Here is a 15,899-nt window from a genome sequence, read left to right as displayed (position 1 = left end):
CGCCCAGCGGGTCCGCGCGTGCCGGCCGCCAGACGGACCCGGTACGCGCGGCGGCGTCGTACCCGGCCCGCTGGGGCGTTGCGCCGGTGCGTACCGGCGCCTTAGTGCGAGCAGCGTGCAGGGAATCACAAATGCCCTAGCCCGATATGGCAACCACAGACGGCAAGCGCACCGCGCCTGCCGGAGGCCGGCAGCAGAGCGTCCACTAAATGTAGGGATGTGCAGAGCCCATGCCGCGCGTAGTGGACTAGCTAAATTTATCGGCGGCCGGCTCTTAGGAGGTGACATTACGACGCTGCCAAATTTTTCGGCTGCCAACGTACCGGGATCCATCCGCGCAGGCATTGACCGCGCATTTGATGGGCCAGAGGTAGGCGAGCGCGGCCGGGCGGCCCGGCGCCGGACGTGCGCCAGGGAACCACTGACAGAACAGACCCTAGGTCGCCGAGATGGAAAAGCAATCGCCGACGAAGCTCACGCGGTTCTTCCGCTCGCTGCGGCTCTCGCAGCTGCCGCGGTTCTACCGGCTCGTCGTGATCCCGCTCGTCATCTTCACGGCGGTGGTGGTCGTGCTGCGTGCGTCGGCGCGACGGCCGTCGACGATCGACCTGCTGGGCGGCCCGCTCGCAGGTGACCTCGAGCCGTCGTTTCTGGAGACGGCCGAACGGCGGTGCCCGGCGCACCTGGCCGGGCAGACGCGCCGCATCGTGACGTCGGCGTCGAACCCGTTCATGACGATGATGCGCATCAACTTCATGGCCGACGGCGCGCTGCCGCGGTTCAATCCGTCCATCTTGCCGCTGCCAGCGTCGGCCGACCACCCGTACCTGGGCTTCGCGAGCCAGGTGCGCGGCTCCAACTACGAGCTGTGGGCGTGCGAGCTGTCGTTCGGCGTCAAGAAGATCTCGAAGCGGATGAGCATGCAGTGCGCGACGGACCCTGTGCACATCCCGATCCCGATCACGTCGTCGTCGCAGTGCCTGGACCACCACTACCTGGCGCTGCGCGCGGGACCGCAGGTGCCGCGCGCGTTCTTCTCGCCGGACGGCGCGCCCCTGCTGATGTACTCGGGCAACTCGGCCGACGACTGCATCGGCCAGTTCGTGGTCGACCTGCGCATGTACTACCCGAACCTGGTCCAGCTGTTCCCGGACCCGCCGATCATCTACTCGCAGCCGGTCGAGCTGCGCCGGCCGGGCGTCAAGCAGGAGTTTGAACAGAACTGGGTGCTCATGTTCGAGCACAACAAGACGTTCATCCACCAGGACCTGCTCCCGCGGTCGTTCTCGTCCGTGGGCTGGCAGACCAAGAACCTGGCGCCCAAGACGTTCAACTGCCTGGCGAGCCTGACGGCCAACAAGCAGGCCGTGCTGCACCAGTCGACCAACACGCTGCGGCTGTCGCTGTGCGAGTTCCCGTGCACGCCCACGGAGGAGAACACGGTGCTGGTGAGCATCGTGCACGTCAAGTTCCAGGAGGGCCTGCACACGTACTTTGAGAAGCGTGCGCTGGTGACCAAGGCCACGTTCCCGTTCGACGTGCTGGGCGTGTCGCCGCCGCTGCACTTTGCGGGCACGGACGAGCAGGACCTGGTGTACGCGGTCTCGCTGGCGTGGGACTCGCGCTCGGAGCCGCGCAAGTCGCGGCCGAACGTGTACGACTTCCGGCGGTCGCACTACGTCGTGGAGCCGCCGGCCGAGGACGGCGCGCCGGCCGAGGCGGCCGCCGAGCCCGAGCCCGAGCCCGAGCACAAGGACGAGCCCCAGGACGAGCCCAAGCAGAAGCAGGACCGCCGCGTGCGCCGCGCGCCCAAGAAGCCCACGCCGCTCGAGCTCCGCGAGAAGCTCTACAACCGCAACAAGGTCCTCGACTACACCACCGAGAACCGCCAGCTGGACGGGTTCGAGAGCGACTACTACCACGGCTACCTCAACGACGTCATCCTCATCGGCTTCGGCATCGAGGACAAGGAGTCCGCCGTGATCGACGTGCGCGCGTCCAGCCTGGTCGAGTGCCTCAAGAAGTGCAACAACTAGCCTAATTCACGTTCATTCGCCTAGCTTACACGCAGCTGCCCTAGAACACGTAGGGGATGAACAGGTACGGGCACTGGCGCTCGTACTCCTTCCAGTCGTCGCCGTACTTGGCCTTGCAGCGCTCAATGTCGCGGTACGCGCGGTGCGTCAGCACGCAGAAGAAAAAGACCGGGTAGAAGTACGGCAGCGGCGAGCTGAAGCCCGTGATCAAGCCCCACGACAGCGACTGGCAAAAGTCGACCGTGTAGTGGATCTTGCGCGCGTAGCTGTACCAGCCGCTCGTCAGCAGCGTGCCGCCGTTCTTGCACTTGATGTACGTCGGGTTCTTGACGACCTGCCACGGCAGCTGCGGGAACGACTTGCGCGGCCGGTACGAGCCGTACATCTGGTGCCGGAACTGGTTCTTCTGGCTGTTGGTCGTGTCGAAGATGTAGTACGCGCCCAGCAGCAAGCCGAAGATGGCGACGTTGTACGTCTTCGACCACGCGTACTCGCTCGGCGCGTGGTTGGCCAGGTACAGCGTGCAGTGGCAGTACGTGAACGGCACGCCGGCCATGTTCCAGAACAGCAGCATGAAGCCGAACTTCTCGTAGAACATGTCCCACGTGGTCACGATGAGCTCCTCGCCCTTGGCGCAGGCATTGGCGTAGAGCCAGTGCGCGAGCACGACAAACGCCGCCTGCGGCGACACGCGCCCGTACGTCTCGTACTGCTTGACGGCGTTCGACACCGACAGGAAGAAGAGGATGAACCACGGCAGGCGGACCTCGAAGAACATCTTGAAGTCCAGGATGCCGATGCGCGGGTTGAGCACGGCACCCATGAAGACGTCGTAGATGAAGTTGCCGGACATGCGGTGCGTGGTCTTGGTCACGACCGCGTAGAAGTACAGCACGAACGGCAGGACCAGGCCCGACATGATCGAGACCGACATGATCGGGCCGAAGTAGTCGATCACGGTCGTGATCGGGAACAGGCCCGTCACGTGCAGGACCGCCGCCACGACCATGGTCGTGTAGAACGACCAGACCGCGCTGCAGTAGTACGGCAGCCGCTCGCCGCCGAGCGACGGGAGCGGCAGGCCCTGCGTCTTGACGCCGGGCGTGTACACGTACAGCACGGCCTCGAAGAGCAGGAACGTCCAGACGATGCGCCACGCGCGCAGCTCGGGGAACGCGCCCTCGTACCAGTGGCCGTACAGCCGCAGAGCAAAGTCCTTGAGCGACTCGCCGGCGACCGGCGTCGCGAGGTGGCCGCCGTAGTACGTCGCGCAGATCCAGAGGTACCACATCAGCAGCGGGAAGCCCGTCATCATCAGGCTGACGCCAATTGGGCCGCCGAAGTCGTAGCCCGTGAAGACGTCGGCCTCGGCCGCCTTGGCCGCCTTGCCGTTGGCCTTGGCCTTGGCCGGCGTCTTGGGGGCCGCCTTTGCGGGCGTCTTGGGGGCGGCCTTGGGGGCGGGCGCTGCCGCGGCCTTGCGGGGCGTCGCAGACGAGCGCGTCGAAACCATCTGGGGGTCAGCGGGACTCGCAGAGGCGGGCGGCGGCTGGCCGGCGGCCGGACGGGCGCGACGCGGCGGCCCATGACAGCCGGGCCGGGTGACGGCCGGATGGCCGGCCGCCGGCCCGTGCAGCAGCGGCGCGATGCACTCACCTGAGAAAACTGCGAAAAAGAATTCGGTTCGAGGCGGCAAAAAATCAGACGATATATAAAAGCTCGGCGCCGGGTCGCAGTGGCCTAGGCGGGTACCATCGAGTTAGCGAGTTCAGGCGCCGAGGCCGAAAAGGGTAGCGGGGAATGCCGTGTTCGGCACGGACAGCTCCAGCCACAGTAATGATGTGTGATTGTGGCGCAGCGCGCTGGTGGCGGCGCACATACAACGAGCCGGCCTGTGGCGGTGCCCGCGCCTAGCCTCAGCGGGCTGGTCCGCGGCATCTTCCGTCTCGGCATCGTCGGCACTCGTCCTGCCCGACCGCCGGCCGCCGGCGCCCCGCCCGGCGCCCACCCCGGCGTGTGTGCGGGTGGGGCAGCGCGGTGGCGCAGGCGCCGTCGCGTGCAGCGGCGGCTGTCGCGTGGCGCTAAACACAGCGATCGGCAGCCGCACAAACTGCGGCGCGTCACGCCTCGCCCGCATGGCTGCTCTCCGACTCTCTGTGGCCGCCGGCAGCGCGTACGGCGGGCCGACGCAGCCTGTAGCCGTCAACACCGAGCGCGCGGCCGTCGTGCGCACGCCGGCCGCCGAGTGCCGCCTGGTCGTGCGCATCCGCGACTACACGGGTACGTGGCGGCGTGGCTGAGCTGACCCCAGGTTTGCCGGACGGCAGCCCCCAAACGTGCGCCTACTTTGCAGACGCGCATGCCGGCGACCGTCTGTCGATCGGCTTCGATGTCACGTTTGCCGCGGACGTCGGCTTCGACGACCTGGTCTTTGGCAACGACTTCGATCGCCCGGTGCGCGACTCGCTGCCGTACGGCTTTGGCGTCGCCTTTGGCATCTTCAATCGGCTGATCGATCCCAGCGCCACCGGCGACCTGTACGCGGACAAGCCGTACCTGTACGGGTACGCGGTCACGTCCGTGAACACGATCGCGGTGGGCGCGGCCGGCGACGGGCCCGTCGGCGCCGAGGCAGAGGGTCTGGGCGCGTCGCTGGGCGACGGCGTGCCCGCGACGCCGGCCGAGCGCCGCAAGTACTTTCTGGACGCGACGCACCGGCAGGGGCACGTGTTCCGTGCCGGCCAGACGTACCGGTTTGACTTTTTCAACCCGTACCTGGACATGAGCGAGCTCGTCCTGCGTCTGCCGGGCTACAGCCTGGGCGTGGCCAAGTACTGGGACGGCCAGCCGCTGCGGTATGTCCTCAAGCAGCAGAGCACCGACACGGTGCTGTTTACGGTGCTGTTCCAGCTGGAGGACGCGGGCGCGGCCGGGCCGGCCGGACCCGAGGCGGCTGGCGCGGCTGACGCCGACCCGCCGACCGCCGACCCGGCCGCCCGGGTCAGCCCCGACCCGCCAGCTGCAGACCCGGCCCGGGTCGGCCCCGACCCGTCGGCCGCGGACCTCGACGTCGACGAGCCCGCTATCGACTAGCGAGCATGTATTCACACATCTAGAAACGCTTGATAATGTCGGCCACCACCTCGGTCGTGGTCGACGAGCCACCAAGGTCGGGCGTCATGACCTTCTCCTCGACCAGGTTGGCGTCCACGGCCTTGTGGATGCGCGCCGCCGGCGCGCCGTAGCCCATGAACTCCAGCATGAGCGCAACCGAGCGGATGGTCGCGATCGGGTTGGCAATGTTCTTGCCCTCGATGTCGGGCGCCGAGCCGTGGCACGGCTCGCCGATGACAAACTTGTCGCCGACATTGGCCGACGGCACGACGCCGAGCGAGCCAACGAGCGCGGCCGCGCCGTCACTCAGAATGTCGCCGTAGAGGTTCGGGGCCACGACAACGTCGAAGATCTCGGGCTCGCGGAACATGCGGTACACCATCGAGTCCACGATCTGCTCCTGGACCTTGACGCTGGCGTACTTGGCCGCGTTGTCGTCGAAGACCTTGCGCACGGTCTCGCGGAAGAGACCGTCCGTCGTCGACAGCACGTTCGACTTGTGCGTGATGGTCAGCACCGGGCCGTCGCCGTGCAGCGTGGGCTCGACCGACGCCGCGCGCGCCTCGCCGCGGATCACGGCCAGGTCCAGCGCCAGCCGGCCGATGTTGGCCGACGCGGTCTCGGTGATGCGCTTGATGGCCTCGGCGACCTTGGTGCCGTCCGGACGGGTGGTCAGGGTCTCCTCCTTGACGTACTGCCGTCAGCGCCGCCGGCGCGCCCACCTACCAGGTCCTCGGTGTTCTCGCGCACGATGACCATGTCCACCGGCTTGTTGCCGCCAACGGACTTGACCGGGCGCACGTTCGCGTACAGGCCCAGCTTCTTGCGCAGGGCCACGATCGGCGACGAGTAGCCGGCGACCTTGGTCGTCGGCGACGACACCGCGCCGAACAGCGCGCCGTCGCACTTGTCCACCAGCGTCTGCACGGTCTCCTCCGGCAGGGCCACGCCGGTCTCCTTGAAGCACTCAAAGCCGGCAATCAGGTCCACAAACTCAAACTTGAGGCCGTCCTCCGCCGGCAGCGCCTCGAGCACCTGCCGACCCGCCTGCCGTCAGCCCCCGCGGCGTCGTCCACCTACCGGGATCACCTCCTTGCCAATGCCGTCGCCCGGAATCAGACCGATCGTGAGCGTCTTGAGGCCGGCCGCGCCGGCCAGCTGGCGCACGCCACCAATGCGCGCCGTGCGCATGGCCAGAGGCCGCATTGTCGCCTGGAAAACCATCTTGTCTGCTGCTTGCGCGTCTGCGTCGGAGGAATTGAAACTGGGTCTGCTGCCGCGTTTCGTTGAGTCGACGAAAAAAAATTCTGTGGTTTTGACGTGCCCCGACCCAGACTGCGGAGACCGATCCCGGCGCGTTCTCGGCCCTAGCCGGGTACCACCGGCGGCGGGAGGTCCGTCCGCTCATGCGAAGATAGGGTTAGGGCATGACTCGCCTGCAGGTCAGGACACGGTCCCCGCGCCCGCGGCCAACTCTAAAGCCGCGTGCGAATAGACCGTTGGCACAGTGCCAGGAACGCGAGCCCCCGGGCTGCTGCGCCGCCCGGGCCAAAAACGCCCAGGCGGAGCCGGGGTGACAGTCGACGTCACCTGGCGTAGACCCTAGTCCAACATGCCGCTCTAGTGCTAGTGGCGGAGAAAGCTGCGTGTAGAAAAGCAGACCGGCAGCTGGCACAGCAACAAAGACGCATCATGAGCAGCAACAACCGCGGACGACGGCGGTCGACCCAGACCCGCGTGGCGTTTGCCGGGCTGGCGGCTGTGGCCGAGGCGCACGACGGGCCGGCCGTGGCGGCAGCGCCGGCCGTGGACGGCAAGGACGGCGACGGATCAAGCTCGGCGACGGAATATCACTCGGCCTTGGCCGACCGCTCGGATGACAGCGTGCGAGCAACGGGCGCATGGACGGGCACAGCCAGCAGCCTGACTGGCACTACCGCCGGCGGCCCCAGCGAACGGCTCGGTCAGCGGCCGAACATACGGACGGCGACCTCATTTCCGGCCGAGAGCCTGGACACGGGCGCGGTGCCGGGCCGCGGCAACAGTGTACGGCAGCCCGGCGGCCGTCGGTCGGCCGCACGCACGTCACGCAGCCAGTCCGTCAGCGTCGTTGCCTCGCGGCCGCGCGCGCGGTCCGACGCCGACGTTTTTTTCTTCCGCAACCACCCGCTCTACAAGCAGGACGACTCGGACGAGTACGCCTTCAGCGGCGGGCGGACACGGTCCACGAGGTCGACCGTGTCGACCGTGACAGCCACGATCGCCACGCTGTCCAACGCGCCTGTCAAGCCTGGTGTCATGGCGGAGGCCCTGGTCGCCGCTTCCGACGTCAAAGGTCCTCGCCGAGTCGTCACCGAGCACGCCGAGCCTCTGCAGACTCCCAAGCCCGTGCGCAAGCACCTGTGGCCGCTCGTGCGGCACTACGTGGCCGCAGACTTTGCCTACGCATGCACTTGGAAGGGCTTCCTGGTCCATGTCTACCTTGCATTGGTCATCGCATTTGGCGGCATGCTTTTCCTACTCCTGTGCGGGGCCGTCCCGTGGATGAACCACGTCGATGGACCCGACAACGACTCGCCCAAAAAGCGCTGGATCGAGTATGACTCGCAGGTGCTGAATGCGCTCTTCTGTGTGACGGGCTTCGGGCTCTTCCCGTGGCGTCTGCGTGACGCATACCTGCTCTGCCGCGCCCGCACTGGCCATGAGGTCGCGCTGCGGTCGCTGGCCGCGATACACGAGTGGTACGTGATCGAGTTCGCTCGCTGGTGGACGCTCGACACGGTGGTTTGGCTCTACATCGCCAACTCGCTGATCCAGGTTGTCATGGGCTTTGCGTAAGTAAGCACGCCGGCGCCGCTGACAGCAGCATGTGGTACTGGAATCGGTTTAATCGACCGTCGTGGGTGACTGGCCTGCTTATTGGTCTGGGGTTCGCGTAAGTAGACGAGACGCCAGCGCTAACGTCAGCACCTCCATGGCTGCGGGTCTAGTGGCCGGTGCCGAGGCCAAGCGCGTCAAGCGCCTGCAGGCCGCGACAGCGGCGGCGGCGACCGACGACGATGGCGGCGACAGCGCCGGCTCAGTATTCGCGGATGAGAAGGGGCCGGCCAGTGTGGCAGCCGACGCCGACGCGGCGGACGCCGATTCCGAGTATCCACATGAGAAACAGCCAATCAGCGTGGCCGGCACTGCAAAGGCCGAGGACATGGTATAGACGCGCGCCGCACCACGTGCGGCTCGCCTGGCGCTGAGCCGCAGTGCTTCTCAAGTTGGCGCACCCACCGCGCCGCGCCGCACCCCTGGCGGCGCACAGGCTGCGCAGCGGGCTGCTGCAGCCGCCCCTTTTGGCTACTAGCTGTGCATTCTAAACACGGCTCTAATATAACATAATACAATGCCTCCATACCGCACCAAGGCCGGCACGCGCCAAGGGCCGACCGCTGTGGCTGCCTTCACGGCCGCCAGCTCGGCCGTGTGGGCGGGTCCGAACGGTACACCAAGATCGGTCGACGCGTCCCCGTCCATCCTTTCCCGACCGCACCAGACGGGGCCACCGGGTGCCAGCGGGGTGTGCCGGCTGGCCATCACGCCGTCGCGTCGTACGCGTTGCGACGGCAGCGCATAACCGTGAAAGTGCGCGGCGGTGCGGCATGACGCTTACGTGATATACTAGGCCCACTCGGTACGACGCCGCAGCCGGGTCCTGTGCAGCCGTGACTGAGTCCGTCACCGGTCCGTCACTGGGTCCATACCCACATACGCCTATCGGCCGACTGAGTTTTGCCATCGTAGTGGCTGCTGCGCCCTGCGGCGCAGAGGCCGCACCATGCCGGGTCGGCCGCCTTGCCGTACGTCGCCGGTACTGGCCGAGCGCCTCACCCAGACCGGGCTGTTCGCTGTCGTTCGTTCGGGCGACGCCCCGACGACACCGAGCCAAGCACTTCCGCGATCGCACGCGCGCGTCGGCCCGCACCGTCCCTAATCTCCGCGCCACTAGCATCGGATAGCAACAAGTGTCTTTAAATAGCACAAGTGGCCTCTATCTGCTCACGAGCACATTCTGTCGCCGCCATAACACTGAGCGGTGCAAGTACAAACCTTAATGGCGTGGCTGCGCAGCCGGTCCGGACCCAGCGGACTCGCGCGCCTGTGCCCGGACCCAGTCCGCGGGATGCGACCGCGTCGCGGTGCGACGCGCCGTACACAGGGGCCACGGCCGCACTAGGCGGCGTCTGCAGGCTACCGCTGGTCACGACGCAGGAATGACGGCGCACGGCCGGACCCGCGCGGACCCAGTCCGAGATTGGATGGGCCTCTGTAGCTGCCGCCGTGACCTACCGCGGCAGTGTTCCGGACCCGGTCACGGCGGCCGGCACAACCCAATCCGCCGGCCGCAGTTCAGAGGTCACCCGGCCGACGCCTGCCCGGACCCGCTGGGTCCGATGGGTCCGCTGGGTCCGCCGGGTCCGCGGACACGTCTCCTGCCCACAGAACAGGCAAGTAAACACCTGGCGCTGTCTCCTTCATCACTCTTTCCCTTGCCTTCCTCCAGCGTCCTTTTACGTTTTTTTTTCACGGTTCCCCTAAACATTCCTTCCTTTTTCCCTATATAATTTCGTTTCCATACCTTTGTCTTCTATCCACACCGTGAATTTGACTGTACGTATCCCTCGCACACGGCAGCGCCAGGTGCAGCAATTGGATGGACGACGGCAATTGTGATTGATGGCTGTCCGCGGCCCGCAGGCGGCCGCGAAATGCGCTCGGCAGAGAGGCCCACCCCTCGCCGGGCGCGCAGCGGCAATCATCAATCAGCCGCGCGCAGGCATCCAATTGCATCGTCACAGCAGACGGTTGCGACCGTGACGGCTGAGGACGGCAAGCACCATCATCTGGCGACGTGTGGCGGACGATGAACGATGCTGACGTGATTCGCAGAAAGCGCAATAATGGGTCTCTCTATCTCGAAGCTGCTCCAGGGCCTCTTCGGCCGCAAGGTATGTTTGGCGCGCACCTAACGCGGATGGATGCTAACTGAGCCCCAGGAGATGAGAATCCTGATGGTTGGTCTTGATGCTGCCGGTAAGTGACTCTGCGGAGCGGCGCCAGCCATCGGCAATCCGTCGCCACGCGGCGCACCGCATCCGGTGCATCCGCAGGTGCGCGGCGGCGGGCGACCGTGACAGCGAGCGGGCCATCCGCTGCGGCGTAGCCGTGGTGCCCACTCTGTGGCATCCGGCGGCGCGCGCGGTAGGCCGCGCTGGCCGCTCGTCATGGCGATCCTGGCGTGGCGCCGCCCCTCTGTGCAATTGCGCCGTAGAACGACAGCTAACGCGAGGCCCCCATGGGCGCTTGGTTTACAGGAAAGACGTAAGTGGCGAGCGCGTGTGTCGGGCGGGACTGACGGCAACAGCACTATTCTGTACAAGCTTAAGCTCGGTGAGATCGTGACCACGATCCCCACCATCGGTATGTCTCGGTCCCCGCAGCGGTCCTAACAGCAGGCTTCAACGTCGAGACCGTTGAGTACAAGAACATCTCGTTCACCGTGTGGGACGTCGGTGGACAGGACAAGATCCGTCCGCTGTGGCGCCACTACTTCCAGAACACCCAGGGCATCATCTTCGTTGTCGACTCCAACGACCGTGAGCGTATCTCTGAGGCCCGCGAGGAGCTCCAGCGCATGCTCAACGAGGACGAGCTCCGGGACGCGCTCCTGCTGGTCTTCGCCAACAAGCAGGATCTGCCCAACGCCATGAACGCTGCGGAGATCACCGAGAAGCTCGGCCTCCACTCGCTCAGACAGCGCTCGTGGTACATCCAGGCCACCTGCGCCACCAGCGGCGACGGTCTGTACGAGGGTTTGGAATGGTTGGCCACGAACATCCGCAAGCGCACTTAAACATATCGTTTCGGCATTCAACGCGTGCAAAGATAGATACATTGAAATGTTATGAAAGTAATTATTTTTTGTTTGACGAATTCAAGAATGATATATCGAAGAGCGCTCCTACCCTCGACTACGGATACTTGTCTATCTTCGTTTCTAGTCCTCTTAAAAGCTAAATAAAAAATAACTGATATATACATAAAAGATGATTGTGCTGTATATTGTCATTCTTTGAACCAGCTGGCAGTTGCCTGATGTTTAAGTTATTGTTTCTTAGTTGTCTTTCATCTGTGTCTTTATTTAATATATTATTTCTGCCATAAGCTGGGCGTGCGACGCGGTGCGCTGGCGCGCCGCACGCTGTGCGGCGCTTATCGCGGTCGGGTAACTCCCCTCGCCGGCCTGCTCTGCCCTGTTCCCGGCGTCCACAGCTCGCCAGCCGTTCGTCCCTGCCGTGGACTCGCTGCCGGCCTCTCTGCGCCTGTGCCCGCCTCTGTCTCTGCCTCTGAGCGCCGATCCCGACACGGCCTGACTCAGGTGCGGTCTTATCGGGCAAAGCGCAGCCGGCGGCTAGCCTGGACGCATAGCAACTGCATCCACACGACCGGCCGCACCACAACCTTACCAGAACACGGATAGGCCGCACTTTTCACTCAGCCCACTGTGTTGTTGTTATAAGGACGCCTGTCGCACGACCCAGTCGTGGACGGCACAGCGGCCGCGGTCCCGCACGAACACACGTCACCGGCGACCCCGGAGGGTCCAGCAGTCAAACTGGCTACCGCTAAAGAGGAGATCCAGGAGCCATGGATGGTCGCCATACTCGTGCTGATCACGCTCGCGTTCGTGGGCACGATATGTGCCCTGGCGTACTGGCGTCCAGCGTTCCTGACGTGGCCGGCCTGGCGCCGGCCTCAGGCCTACGAGCCGGCGGCCGGACATGAGCCCGCCGACGACGATGGATCGGCGTCTGTCGCCAGCACCGACGACGCCGACGAGCCGGCAGCAGCCCTCGACGTGCCCGGTCGCTCGGCCGGGTACGTATACGATCCGCAGCTGCTGCCCGGCGACGCCGACAAGCCCCGCACTTATGTGCTGCCCTCAGGCGAGACCGTCGGCTTCTACGACAAGTACCGGCTGGGTAGCAGCTACACCAGCACCGGCAGCAGCGGAATGGCCGGCAGCCCAGCCAAAAAACAGATTTTGGGTTCGTTTGTTCCGTGGAGTTAAGGGGAATTGTACGTTACGGGGAATGCATGTTTGGAGTGTACACTGTTTCCATTATCAATACAAGTCGCTATACCAAGACCAGCCCAAAAGTACCCAAAAACGCCTAGGACTCGGCGCTCATCGTCTGCGAGACCGTCACCGGCGACGGCGACTTCCAGTGGCGAGCGTACTCGTCCTGCTTCTCGAGATCGAGGACGACGCCGCTGTGCTGGGACACGGTCTCGGCCGACGACGCCGAGCTCGCCGAGCGCTGCTTGAACAGGTAGCCCGAGTTGACCGAGCTCTGGGACGAGCCGGCCTCGCCGGCGGACGACGCCCAGAGCGTCGACAGCGGCAGAGAGATGACCACGATCAGCGACGTCATGGACGAGTAGCCAAAGCCAGGGTTGGCCGCAATCTGGATGACAGTCATGATCGCCGGCAGGATCATGGTCTGCAGGCTCATGATGAAGATGATCTGGAGCGGACCGAACTGGGTCAGGCCGAGGCTGCGGCGCTGGCGAATGGCCTGGTAGAGCTTGTACATGAACGCGCCGGAGCAGGCAAAGATAAAGACCGAGTACGAGACGTACGCGGCCGTGTAGGGCCACTGGCTCATGGCAACCGTCAGGCCGTACAGGTCGTCGTACGCGTTCACCTCGGACAGAATCCAGAAGACGACGACGACGAGACCGAGCATGGAGGCCAGGACGGTGACCACGCGCTGCGTGTGCCGGTTGGACGCGTAGACAATGCGCACCTGCAGAATGAGCGAGATCTCGACCGCGATCACGACGAGCATCGGCATGATCGACGTCGCGTACGACTCGCTGTAGGCGCTGTCCGGAATGTCGTCCGTGTAGAGCGCAAAGCTCGAGGCGAACGACGCCATGGGGCCGGTGATGTACTTGAGGTACAGAATGCCCCGGACGACCAGCACCATCAGAGAGAACTGGTTGAGCAGAAAGATCGGCGTCAGGCGCTTGGCCGGCTTGCTCAGCAGCGCCAGCGTGATCGCCATGACCGTGCACGCGCCGATCTGGACGCCGAGAATGGCTGCCATTGACACGAACTCGTTCGTCCAGCTATCAAAGTCCGCCGGCTGCGAGTACTGGTAGTGTCCCTCGTAGTCGACGTACTGGATAGTCTGGTTCGCCGGCGTGTACTCGGTCATAAATCCTGGGGCGACGTCACTGTCAGACATTGTGAAAGAAGATGCTGCTGATGTCGACTGTCTGGCGAAACCGCCGAATATATATGTCGCAGACGGACCACCCTGCTGCCGACGGGTCCTCGATTTGCGGCGGGTGCAGGGACAATAGTAATAGCAGCCGTTGTCTCTAGTGCTGTGTGCGCATGTGCGTGGGCGCGGCACATAGTCCCGCCACGAGGCCATGCGAGCCTTGTGCATGCGTCGAGTAGGCCGAGTCACCGCCATGCGGGTCGGCGGACGCTCGACCGTGGCTCCGCGGAGCGGCCCAGGACCTCTGGTCCAAAAAGGACCTCTGGTCCAAAAGCACGGCGGACCGGCGGCCGAGCCGACGTCGGGCCTGTCCTCGCCTCTGACCGCTGCGACGGTTGGATCCACCGACCCGGTCTTCCGTAGTTCCGCAGTGAGGCTGGGTCTGTGACCCGCGTAGCACGCCGTGCCTGGCCGTGAGGGTCGCAGGCAACAAGGCAACAATGCCAATATTCAGGAACAATCGCAACGGCCACTTGTGCATTAGCGCGTCGCCAGCACACCTGGCAGTCGCCGTTGCGTGCCCGTGCTTGTCTGGGCATGCTGCTTCATGCGACACGGTTTGCGCTACTGTCGCCTCCGTGGCCGTTGGCGCGGGCTAACTGCGCCGTTTGAGCTCGTGCATAGTGAAGGGAACAATACTATCGATCTCCCAAATGTCGCGATCTCTCAGGTTTGGCGTAGTGGTTTTACCCCGGATGGCGGTACGCTAGCCTGTCAGGTTTAGTGAGATTCTAGCTGCATGCTAGTTGCATGAAAGTACGCGGTGCAGCTTAGTATTGTTCGATTGCTATTATATGCACGGAAAAGCAGGAGGTGAACAGACCGCGCCGCGTGCGCTCGGCTGCGACCGGACGTCGATTGGCCGCAGTAGCTGTCGTTAGCGTACGAGCGGCCACGTACGGCTTCTACGGGTCTGCCGGCCGTGCCGCGCCGCGGCCGACCGGCCGAGACCGGGCTGGGCGCGGGACCTCCGGGGCTGGGCGCCGTGCGATGACGAGGGCGGCGCGATTGCAGGGCCGCTGCGAATACAGTCGGAGGGGCCGACGACCGCCGGTAGCCGCAGGAGCGGCTGGCGAGTGTCATAGAGGGGAACGAGGGGCGTGGCAGGACATTATGCGGGTGGTGCGGCGCACGCATGCAGGTGATGCGGCTCGTCGGTTACGCGCCGCACCTTGTGCGGCGCACCAGCCCTCGGCGGCCTGCTCGAGAACAGGTCCTGCGGGTCTCCCACGGAAGGGGCCTGCCAAAGACAGCCATCCTCGGCAGAGCGCCACTGTGGGCTGGTCAGGCTGTAGCCGGAGCCTGACGTCTGATCGCCTCGACGGAGCTGCCGCCAAAGCTCGCTGAGCAGTGCTAAGTGTATCAAGCACGCGCGTGCGCACGTATGCATTCTATGTACAGCGACCAGCGCTCAACCAAAACCGGCCCATTCTATGCTGAAGGTCTCGACTTCCGCGTCTTCCGCGTCGTCACGAGCCGCGCCGACGACCCAGGCCTTTTTGACGCCGGTGCCCAACCGGCCCGAGCCCACGACATCGAGCAACTGGAACTCTTCGTTCCAGCCCACGGCGCGCACCAAAAAGTGCGAGTGGTACCGCAGCGCATCACCCGGGTACGCAACAAAGTGCGCGCCGAACCGCAGGCCCGGCGACATGAAGTACCCGCGCTTTTGCAGATGCTCGTAGAGCCGGAACCGGGGCGTAGCCGCAATGGCCGCGACCGCGCCCGCATCCGTCGCGCCGTGGCTCTTCGCAGACACAACGGCGGTCGAAAACGGCTCGTTCGGCTGGCGCGGGGCCGCCCGGCGGCCGTCGGCCTCGTGCTCCGCCGCCGACACCAGCTGCGCCACACCCAGCCGCACCGCCAGCGCGGCCTCCTCTGGCAGGATCTGCACCGGCAGACCCAGGAACACGCTCTGCTGGGGCACCTGGGGCAGTGTGCCGACCAGGATGCCCGCGACGCGGTGGTCGTTGCGCAGAAACCAGATGTCGTCCAGGTCAAACAGAAAGTACTCTCCGTCGACGACGGTGATCGTCGCGCGCCTGTCCGTCAGCACGCACTCAGACATGGCTGGCCGTGGATCATGTCATAAAACTCTTGATTTTACTTGTCGACATCCACCGGTCGAGCCGGCTTTCAGGGGATTGACAGATTGTAAAATTTTTCTAATCATTTGATCCGGGCCCGGTTGCCTTACCGTTGGTCTTGCGCCTGCGGCGCCGCTGCGCTCTGCGCGCCTGCGTCTGTCTGTCCTGTACACGTCAGCTCCAGTTCTGCCGTCCAGGACGGCAGCGCTGGCGAAGGCGTGCAAATCTCAGAGCTTCTTAGAGGTGTTAAAGCCGCTCATCGAGAACTCCGGCAATAGAGGGTTTGCATCATCGATCCGCGTTGCCTTCGCCGCGCTGCCCTG

General features: G+C 64.9%; 10 protein-coding genes across 10 annotated transcripts; 5 read left to right on the top strand and 5 right to left on the bottom strand.

Annotated features, from left to right (window-relative positions):
* The first annotated feature begins 194 nt into the window (after positions 1-194).
* V1510DRAFT_416606 (uncharacterized protein) lies at positions 195-2,064 on the top strand. Its single transcript, XM_066933795.1, has 2 exons — positions 195-370; positions 434-2,064. Exon 2 carries the CDS (start codon positions 450-452, stop codon positions 2,034-2,036), a length of 1,587 nt encoding a protein of 528 aa, XP_066789027.1. The 5' UTR covers positions 195-370; positions 434-449; the 3' UTR covers positions 2,037-2,064.
* V1510DRAFT_124449 (ergosterol biosynthesis ERG4/ERG24) lies at positions 2,057-3,993 on the bottom strand. Its single transcript, XM_066930281.1, has 2 exons — positions 3,690-3,993; positions 2,057-3,546 (listed from the first exon to the last, which is right to left on the bottom strand). Exon 2 carries the CDS (start codon positions 3,544-3,546, stop codon positions 2,077-2,079), a length of 1,470 nt encoding a protein of 489 aa, XP_066789026.1. The 5' UTR covers positions 3,690-3,993; the 3' UTR covers positions 2,057-2,076.
* A 147-nt stretch (positions 3,994-4,140) lies between these two features.
* V1510DRAFT_416602 (uncharacterized protein) lies at positions 4,141-5,143 on the top strand. Its single transcript, XM_066933794.1, has 2 exons — positions 4,141-4,313; positions 4,345-5,143. Exons 1-2 carry the CDS (start codon positions 4,169-4,171, stop codon positions 5,124-5,126), a joined length of 927 nt encoding a protein of 308 aa, XP_066789025.1. The 5' UTR covers positions 4,141-4,168; the 3' UTR covers positions 5,127-5,143.
* V1510DRAFT_416600 (uncharacterized protein) lies at positions 5,104-6,621 on the bottom strand. The gene is made up of 3 exons (XM_066933793.1): positions 6,228-6,621; positions 5,874-6,194; positions 5,104-5,841 (listed from the first exon to the last, which is right to left on the bottom strand). Exons 1-3 carry the CDS (start codon positions 6,369-6,371, stop codon positions 5,146-5,148), a joined length of 1,161 nt encoding a protein of 386 aa, XP_066789024.1. The 5' UTR covers positions 6,372-6,621; the 3' UTR covers positions 5,104-5,145.
* A 1,004-nt stretch (positions 6,622-7,625) lies between these two features.
* Positions 7,626-8,221, top strand: V1510DRAFT_416597 (uncharacterized protein). The gene has a single exon (XM_066933792.1). The coding sequence runs from the start codon at positions 7,656-7,658 to the stop codon at positions 7,983-7,985; it is 330 nt and encodes a 109-aa protein (XP_066789023.1). The 5' UTR covers positions 7,626-7,655; the 3' UTR covers positions 7,986-8,221.
* Positions 8,222-8,489: 268 nt separating this feature from the next.
* On the bottom strand, positions 8,490-9,192 carry V1510DRAFT_416596 (uncharacterized protein). Its single transcript, XM_066933791.1, has one exon. It carries the CDS (start codon positions 9,145-9,147, stop codon positions 8,524-8,526), a length of 624 nt encoding a protein of 207 aa, XP_066789022.1. The 5' UTR covers positions 9,148-9,192; the 3' UTR covers positions 8,490-8,523.
* A 904-nt stretch (positions 9,193-10,096) lies between these two features.
* V1510DRAFT_402998 (ADP-ribosylation factor family-domain-containing protein) lies at positions 10,097-11,049 on the top strand (the record flags this gene model as incomplete). Its single annotated transcript, XM_066932140.1, has 5 exons — positions 10,097-10,144; positions 10,193-10,229; positions 10,511-10,517; positions 10,561-10,616; positions 10,652-11,049. The coding sequence occupies 5 exons, from the start codon at positions 10,097-10,099 to the stop codon at positions 11,047-11,049; spliced, it is 546 nt and encodes a 181-aa protein (XP_066789021.1).
* A 798-nt stretch (positions 11,050-11,847) lies between these two features.
* V1510DRAFT_402997 (uncharacterized protein) lies at positions 11,848-12,267 on the top strand (the record flags this gene model as incomplete). Its single annotated transcript, XM_066932139.1, has 1 exon — positions 11,848-12,267. The coding sequence occupies one exon, from the start codon at positions 11,848-11,850 to the stop codon at positions 12,265-12,267; it is 420 nt and encodes a 139-aa protein (XP_066789020.1).
* Positions 12,268-12,296: 29 nt separating this feature from the next.
* On the bottom strand, positions 12,297-14,172 carry V1510DRAFT_416584 (fungal pheromone mating factor STE2 GPCR-domain-containing protein). The gene has a single exon (XM_066933790.1). It carries the CDS (start codon positions 13,682-13,684, stop codon positions 12,371-12,373), a length of 1,314 nt encoding a protein of 437 aa, XP_066789019.1. The 5' UTR covers positions 13,685-14,172; the 3' UTR covers positions 12,297-12,370.
* A 728-nt stretch (positions 14,173-14,900) lies between these two features.
* V1510DRAFT_402995 (tRNA intron endonuclease) lies at positions 14,901-15,557 on the bottom strand (the record flags this gene model as incomplete). The annotated part of the gene is given in 2 exon segments (XM_066932138.1): positions 14,901-15,531; positions 15,550-15,557. The coding sequence occupies 2 exon segments, from the start codon at positions 15,555-15,557 to the stop codon at positions 14,901-14,903; spliced, it is 639 nt and encodes a 212-aa protein (XP_066789018.1).
* Positions 15,558-15,899: the final 342 nt, after the last annotated feature.

Source organism: Dipodascopsis tothii (assembly GCF_038497935.1).
Source record: "Dipodascopsis tothii strain CBS 759.85 unplaced genomic scaffold V1510scaffold_14, whole genome shotgun sequence".
In the NCBI taxonomy this organism is placed as follows: Eukaryota; Fungi; Ascomycota; class Lipomycetes; order Lipomycetales; family Lipomycetaceae; genus Neoaidaea; species Neoaidaea tothii.
This window is presented reverse-complemented; position numbering and strand designations above follow the sequence as displayed.

What these genes read in the sequence shown, in the direction of transcription:
- V1510DRAFT_416606 (XM_066933795.1), top strand. Translation starts at nt 450, where the DNA reads ATGGAAAAGCAATCGCCGACGAAGCTCACGCGGTTCTTCCGCTCGCTG.
- V1510DRAFT_416602 (XM_066933794.1), top strand. Translation starts at nt 4,169, where the DNA reads ATGGCTGCTCTCCGACTCTCTGTGGCCGCCGGCAGCGCGTACGGCGGG. An exon ending in GCGCATCCGCGACTACACGG is followed by an intron (nt 4,314 to 4,344) that starts GTACGTGGCGGC and finishes AGCTGACCCCAG; the next exon opens with GTTTGCCGGACGGCAGCCCC.
- V1510DRAFT_416584 (XM_066933790.1), bottom strand. Translation starts at nt 13,684, where the DNA reads ATGGCGGTGACTCGGCCTACTCGACGCATGCACAAGGCTCGCATGGCC.
- V1510DRAFT_416597 (XM_066933792.1), top strand. Translation starts at nt 7,656, where the DNA reads ATGCTTTTCCTACTCCTGTGCGGGGCCGTCCCGTGGATGAACCACGTC.
- V1510DRAFT_124449 (XM_066930281.1), bottom strand. Translation starts at nt 3,546, where the DNA reads ATGGTTTCGACGCGCTCGTCTGCGACGCCCCGCAAGGCCGCGGCAGCG.
- V1510DRAFT_416600 (XM_066933793.1), bottom strand. Translation starts at nt 6,371, where the DNA reads ATGGTTTTCCAGGCGACAATGCGGCCTCTGGCCATGCGCACGGCGCGC. An exon ending in TTGGCAAGGAGGTGATCCCG is followed by an intron (nt 6,195 to 6,227) that starts GTAGGTGGACGA and finishes GGCTGACGGCAG; the next exon opens with GCGGGTCGGCAGGTGCTCGA. An exon ending in GCGAGAACACCGAGGACCTG is followed by an intron (nt 5,842 to 5,873) that starts GTAGGTGGGCGC and finishes CGCTGACGGCAG; the next exon opens with TACGTCAAGGAGGAGACCCT.
- V1510DRAFT_416596 (XM_066933791.1), bottom strand. Translation starts at nt 9,147, where the DNA reads ATGCTAGTGGCGCGGAGATTAGGGACGGTGCGGGCCGACGCGCGCGTG.